Genomic DNA, 7,931 nt, shown 5'->3' on the forward strand with positions numbered 1-7,931 from the left:
AGGTGGTTCCGGGAGAAGCCGGCGAGGTGGTCGGAGATCGGGAGAATGCCGGCGACGAGAGGGAGAAGGGGGAACGGGGGGGTTTTGGGCGTTGGCGAGGTGTTTCGGAGGGGAAGAGCGGGGTGGGGGGGGGGGTTTGGGGGTGTAGAGAGCAATTTAGGTGAGGGGGTGGGGAGGGTGGGGGGTAATTTAGGAATTTTTAATTTTTTAGGGGTGTCCTTAGCAAATGGGGGGGTGTAGAGAGTATTTAATTTTTTTTTAATTTTTGGGGGGTGTCCTGAGCAATAGGGGGGGTGTATATAGAACCACCCGTTCATCATGGGGTGGTCACCCACCAAGATACCTACCTACCCATCTTTTTATGGATAAGGTCCCTCATGTCCAGTCTTTTGAGGATGGCAAGCCACAAAAAAACAAAAAGAAGAACCTTATCCTTTTGAATTTTAGAATTTGACTTTTGAATTCTTGAATTCAATTTTTTGAATTTTCAATATTTGATCAAACGCGGTTCCTTAGGAACCACCTGGTCAACAAGTGGGAACAAGTAGCCCGCATTTTAATTCCCGGCATCCTCCATGCAGCAGGAAGTCGCTGGTGACCATAAAAATAACCTCCCTGCAAATCTTTGGTTAACCCACAGCAAGAGCAGAGTTATCTCCCAACAGCAAATAGTTCATAGCACAGATGGGCTTCACCCCCATGGCCATGGCCAACCCTCCAAAGCCTATTGGCACCTGCAAAATCCTACGGGAGGCCCTCACCCTATCCACCAAAAACGTGAGGCTTATCCTTCCCATCCTCCTCATCTCCATCCTCTCCACCTTCCTCCTCGTCCTGGGCAGGTACCTCGCCTTCCGCCCTCTCCTCGTGGATTTGTTTCTCAAGTCCACCTCCTTAAGCAATTACAAGCCAGGGAGCCCGGAGTTCTCAAACCTCCTTGCCGCCATCCAAAAGGACGGGAAAGAGCTGGCTGCCGAAGGAGTCATCTTCTTCATAGTCGCCTTCTTCATCCAATCCCTGCTGCAGATCACAATGATTCATGCCATCACCACAACGTACTCCGGGGAGCTCTTAACACAGAAAGAGCTGTTCTTAAAGGTTAAACGGGGACTGAAAGGGCCTATGATCACCCAAGTCTATGCTGCCTTGTTGAACCTGGGCTATCTTCTTATACTACTGACCTTGGTGGTGGTTTCAGTATTCATGTCGCAGCTTTCAATTGCTTTGGTTATCTTGGGTCTTTTCGTAGTTCTCTTGGCACTGGTATTTTTTCCATATTTAGCAACGGTGTTGTCATTAAGCGCAGTGATCTCGGTAGCGGAGGAAGGTTGCTACGGAGTGGGCGCAATCGGGCGTGCCGTGGAGCTCATCAAAGGGAAGAAGAAGCAAGCGATTTCGATCATCCTTCTCTGTTCTGTACTTGAATATGCGATCGGTAAAGCTCGCATAATGGCTGTAGCTTCCTGTCCTCTGTCTACAGCAGCTCAAGCGGCGGCAGGATTTGTTTATGCCGCTCTGCTCACGGCCTTGACGTTGTTCACTTTGTCGACGATCACGGTGCTCTACGATGAGTGCAAGAGGGACCATGGAGAAGTGACGATTGGAATGGCCGGAGACTATGCGTATACTATTTTGTCTACTGCTGATGCTCCCGTCAATAAAGAACTTCCATGACCGGCTTGACTAGGTTATGGTCGAAACTACTTCGGTGTGTGTCATCCCCCTTCATCTTCTCCTAGTTTCAGACGTTCTAGATTGTATGAGTTACGGTACTTCCTCCACCCCTCCTTTTCTGTGTAACATGGAAGACACCATAAACTATATTATATGTGAGCATGTTGATAAAGAACTACCATGACTGGCTTGACTAGGTCATGGTAAAACTACTTCGGTGTGTGTGTTATCCCCCTTCATCTTCTCCTAGTTTCAGACTTTGTGGATTGTATGAGTTACGGTGGTTGCTGTTCCTGGGTAACATGGAAGACACCATAAACTATGTTATTTGTGAGCATGTCCATGACTGGCTTGACTCGATCATGGTTCATTGATCTTCTTCTAGTTTCAGACGTTGTGGATTGTATGAGTTACGGTGCTTGCTCCGTCCCTCTCTTCCTGTGTAACATGGAAGACACCATAAACTACATTATTTGTGAGCATGTTAGTTATAAGAGTTTGTGTTTTATTGACAGAATGATTGTGATACACATGGGATTTGCATCTCAATTAATCAACTTCTGAACTTACTTCAGAATGATATGATCATTTCAGGAAGTGCACTAAAATCAAGCTGGAAGTAGCCTTTTACACGGAACTAGCAAAAATTAAGAACAAAAAAAAAAAGTTCTACAAACATTACATTTATCATTTCATTAGTATTATTTACAAACTATTCCATCAGCACGTTCATTTCTATCTTTTTTTCTTTTGTTGTTTTGGACCATTTGTGCCGTTCGATATTTGTCATAGAATTAGATATAGCAGAGATGATCAATCAGGTTGTTTATTTTTGTTTATCTTTTTTCACATACGGCCTTCCAAAGTCATTGATTATAGACAAATCTTTCGCTTCACCCTAAAAGAAAATTAATTCTTTAATGACCGTTTACTTATTTAAAAATTATCCAAGTCGTTGTTCTTCCACCGGAAGCTACCACGAACTTTTGTGATGGAAAGTATGGCACTTGGTCCCGCCAATTATTTACGTTCGGTGCTGAACTTTTTTTTTTTTCTTGCTACAATGGGTGATTATACAATACATGTACAAATATATTTAATAAAATTAAAAAATAAAATATCATGAAGCTCTCGATCAGTACTGGATTTGGACTTGGACCGCATAAAAATGGATTGTCAATTGAGCACCGGCTGTTGCGGGTTCTATGAGTCCTCGCAATCCTTTCTTTTTTTTACCTCGACTTTTTTTATGTATTCATATTAGGACAGTACGGTGTATCCCCTTACGAACAAAAACAAAAAGTCAAACCAGAATTCTCGTGTTTTTTACTCTTTTCCTCGGGAAATCGCCCGAGATGTCTCAAAACGTAAGCATCCATCAATCTATTCATTTCTAATCCTCAAATTATTCATATAATAACATGGCAAGGCAAAACAAAGAAGAGAGCGTGCAATGGAGTAACGTGCGAGAAGCCGAGACTGATGGGGAGCAACGCATGAAAGCTTCCCTTGTGAATGCCGAGTCAAGAGAGAGGGAGAAGCGAGGAGAAAAGGTCACGAAGGAAGATGAGAGATTGGCGTGGCTCTGGAACGAGTCTTTCGGGGATGACAGAAGTGATTACGAACTCCACTCATCTTCTATCCACGGTAACATATAATATACCATCCTCCATTGGCCACCGCGAGGTCTCCGTGCCCATCACTCTCAACATGCATCGGACTTCACAGCCGGCATGGACGAAGATAACAAGAGTTGTTGGGGGATCAAAACTGATGGGGTCACCATTGGCTTCGGTTCTCCGCTGGAAGGGGTGACTTCTACTCTACTATGTCCAGACGGAACCGGCAGCGTCCCCACTTTTATTTCAATAAACTATGAGGTATTGATATTGAGGACTCTCTCCATTCGTGGAAAGAATTTTTTTTCCTTTGAATATTTTTTTTTGAAAAATTAATTCATGAGAATATGACATCTGAAAAGATAATTTTAGCATATTTGATTGACAATAAAAAATAGTTATAAGTGACTTATATTTGATTAAGCATGTACTATTCTAAAAAAATTGTATGAAATATGAATTATATCTTTAATAAAGAACCATAGATTTCGATAGCTTAAAAATAGTTTTTTAAAAAAATTAATTTTTAATTAGTAGAAAGTAGCTTGCACATGTTTTTTTATATTTTTTAATAAAATATAAAAATTTTAGTTTCATAAAAAATATTATTTTTTATTTTAAAATTTTTTAACTAAATAAGAAGTTTTTTTTTGTTGGTAATATTATTTTCCTGGTGTGTAAACAAACAAATCCTCATGTATAAACCGATTTGTTTTTAATGGGTCCTCTTTCAATCAGCTCTTCCAAGCTAGGGTTTTGGAAGGATTCTAAGCTTCTAGAACATGGCCAATTGGCAGTCCAAATCAAGGAAGACTTGGTGTCGATCAATGCGCCATCACAAGCATAAAATAGCCACTGCACGACGGTGGGGTGTAAGTACTTTGAAAAATCATTGGTATAAATTAATCACTTTGTTGAGAGATCTTTTATCGATGAGAGCGACGTATTAGAATTGTCATTACAAAAACTAACAAAATAGAACTTGGATGCATACCGTGGCCATCACATATTCACATTTGAACAATGCACAAGAGGCCAGAATACTTGGTTTACAAGTTCTATTATTATGCTATAGTATACAATATTATATTACTATATTATAATAATATTATATTACATTACAGCAATATTATACTATATTATATATTTTTGTATTAATATATATTATATTTTATTATACTCTATTGTATAATAGTATGCAATGTTCTTTATGGTCATTTTGTTATACCAAAAGTACTTTCTCAGCTTGTTTTCCAAATATATTAAAATTTCACAATACTTTAGAAATATAGTTACCAAACAACAAATAATATTTTATAAAAACTCTACTTTCGAAAATTCTACTGTCAATAGCTTTGCCAAACGAGGCCCAAGATGAAGAAAGAAATGTTGAGATTAGAGATGGAAGATTACAAAATAATAACTGTTGCAAGTAAAAACTAAGGGCCTGTTTGGTTTTGCTATTCGTTTTCCTTTTTTGTTTTCAAAAGCACAGTAAGAAATCTGAAAAAGACTGAACAACATGCATGATTTCTACATATAAAAAAAAAGAGTACAAAGAAACCTCTGTTTTTCCAAACCGTTTATAAAATCTTTAGAGATTTTGGTACTGAAGATTTATAGTTTTGAGAAACAACCACAATTTCTATGTAGTATTTTACAAACTTGTATACCAAACAGGACCCAAGTTATTCGCCCATCGAGAACTTCCCATTTCACACGCGGTGACATCACGAACAAATATCACCTCTTGACATCATATACAAAAGCATATGGAAGAGTTTGGCCTGACCAAGGTGAATAACATACAGGATAGAATCAATACGAGTTAAGCCGGACAACCATATGCATTAATGCATACAATGTAGCCTTGTCAGAAAAAAAATAAAATAAAAAAGCTTATACGGAAATTCTTTTGGAGCCTGATGAACCATAGAATTTCTCCTCCAAAAAACTGTAATTGGCTAGGATAAAATTCTCAAATAAGGGATTTCGATAGACAATGCAGGTAGGCAAGAGTGGAAATTGTTTACAAGAAAATTGTGTGCAACCGTAGTCATTTTGATATTTTTCAAATATCTGTGGGTAAGGCATCCTTTTCAAGGTTTGTCGATTATTTCTGATCAAAGAAAAAGAAGTAAAACAATGTTGGCATAAGATTGCGGGAAAAATAAATTTGAAGATAATACAAATACAATGCCCTTCACCAAATAACTCAATATGATATTATGCTACTGACGAAATTACAAGAGTAAAAAAAAATCATAAATAATCGACAACAAGAATCCACACTTCCTGCCTTATCTTCTCCACGCATGTCACTTTCTCAAAATCTGGAACAACATAATTCTTCTCAATCTCCCATGCAAGATGAGACATGGAATTAAATGATGATTTCACACCCTTTTCATCTGCAACTTCTCTAGGAAAAGGGATTCGAGCTGCAAATACTCCTTCCCCAGAATAAATATGCGAGTCAAAATATTCGAGCTGCAAATACTCCTTCCCCAGAATAAATATACGAGTCAAAATCTAGCATATCAACCCCAATCATCTTTGCATCTGTTACCTGCCATCATGAAGACTCACAGATATACAGGAATTGATCAAGACTGCAGGGAGATCGATAATTGACTCATCATGCAATCCTAAGCTACAAACAGTGGTCAGAATAAGAAACAGAAGCATTAGAATTAGCAACGAAGTTCAAATAATTCTAACATCTAACAGAACACAAAGTTTATACATGGAACCAGATGAAAGACCTGGAAGGATGTGAGTGTTTAGGGAATCCATTATCTACTGAAATTAAAATACGATTTTCCTTTTCTCACCAAATGATAGGAGAATTTATTAAACATAAGAAGAAGATATAGCTGATCAAAGCTAGGTTCTCAAGGCAGCGTGATTCCCTTTCTTTGTGTCTGAAGCAAGAGACTTCACACTATTTGCCTGCTGTAGTACAAGACAGAAGAGACCAAAGGAGAGACAATGATCCCACTAGCTTAATATGTAAGATAACAGAGTTTATTAGAATATAGTCTACGCAGCAGTGATCTTGAAGTAATGTATATCAACAATTAAGTGAGCATCATATCTTCATGATAAACCACCTAATGAGGAAATATATAAAATGATGCCACATGGATGGTTACAGGTTCTTGTCTTTTGCTTTTATTATTTTAAGCATGTCTGCTTCTAGTGGTGAAGTCACATTTGGGTTTATTCTATGTAAACAGTTCTCTGCGGCTGACGGGGAAGTCATAATACCTGTTTAGATCTAGGACTTAACGTCAAGTGAGAATGATTAAGTTGGGAAAATAACTGAATTTAGCACATACCACAAAATGTTTGAATCAAATCTTTGCACTTTTGCTAGAAGGAACATAGATGTACACAAGCATACCTAGAAACATTCAAGAATCTATAGAGTTGTTAAGAGATTTGAACCGGAAATCCTGAATCCACATAAACATTGCATAATCGCCGAACATCTCCAGCATGTTGGAGATTCATCTCGTCCATGATTTTTTCAGCAAAGTTCCGGTTAGTATCAGGGTCAGCATTTATATATTCTGAAGAGGTCACCCGTACACCAGTCTGGAAAGAAAATTTATGAACAATGTTTAGCAACTTAAGTTTAAGTTCATACATGTTGTCAAAGTAATTCTGGTAATTATCATGCAGAGAAACATGATTTGAATAAAATATAACCAAAAAATCATCAGTGATTCTAACAGTCAACAGAAGATGTGTCCAATTTGCACACAAATGATAACGTTGTCGCAAAAAAAGAGTAGGTGCTACGGACTAATTATTTAAAAGAATTGACATGCATTTTGTACCCAATAGGAAATATGATGCCCATGATGTAGAGACAATAATCTTTATCAATAATGAAGTCAGACCTTTGTAGAGGAATTCACATAATTTAATAATAATAATAGCAGCAAGTATGTGCTGGAGTCTACACCATCTACGAATTCTAATTAAACGAAACTGTTTTTTGCTAGAATATTGAACACAACTGTGAAGCATTGTTAATGGCTTTGCAATAGGGATTAATAATGAGAACATTAGGAAACATCTAGGAGTAACCATAGGAATACAATGGCAGGGTTTGAAAGATGTAGTGGTGGTTTTAGATCTATAGGTGTGCAATTCTAGTTCAGTAAGTGTGTCTTGCAATATTTTCCTTCTATAATCAAGATAACATTCTGGATGTCGGCTTATAAACAAGGAGAACAAGGCAAGTGCTCATACACTTTGGATTACCTATTCCAACTAACGTCAACAATTAAGTATTGATGAACGGTTTAGTATGTTAGAGTTTGTATTCAGAGACTGAAATCACCCAGGCAAAAATACAAGCAAGTTCCAGAAAAAGAGGAGACTAAGATAAGGTACAAAAAAATAAAAATTATGTTGCAATGTCATGACAAAATAGCATCAAGAAATTCATGTCATTAAATGAACAAATGCAAGCATACATATCAAAGAGCTGGAAAGGTAATACGCTAGTAAGAAAGTATATATGATGCAGTCAAGATTTTTGTTGGACACATGCTCGTTGGTTATATTTTCATTTGTTGATCAGTTCTTTTTTCATTAAGCTTACTACAATTATTTAAGTATATA

The 7,931-nt window shown here is 37.6% G+C and overlaps 1 protein-coding gene across 1 annotated transcript; it reads left to right on the plus strand.

The window, feature by feature from the left end:
- Window positions 1-396: 396 nt before the first annotated feature.
- LOC103701684 (uncharacterized) lies at window positions 397-2,191 on the plus strand. Its single transcript, XM_008783848.5, has one exon. The coding sequence runs from the start codon at window positions 685-687 to the stop codon at window positions 1,672-1,674; it is 990 nt and encodes a 329-aa protein (XP_008782070.1). The 5' UTR covers window positions 397-684; the 3' UTR covers window positions 1,675-2,191.
- Window positions 2,192-7,931: the final 5,740 nt, after the last annotated feature.

The sequence above is a fragment of the Phoenix dactylifera genome, chromosome 2, assembly GCF_051530095.1.
Source record: "Phoenix dactylifera cultivar Ajwa chromosome 2, Ajwa_hap1_PhDact_Kaust_v1.1, whole genome shotgun sequence".
In the NCBI taxonomy this organism is placed as follows: domain Eukaryota; kingdom Viridiplantae; phylum Streptophyta; class Magnoliopsida; order Arecales; family Arecaceae; genus Phoenix; species Phoenix dactylifera.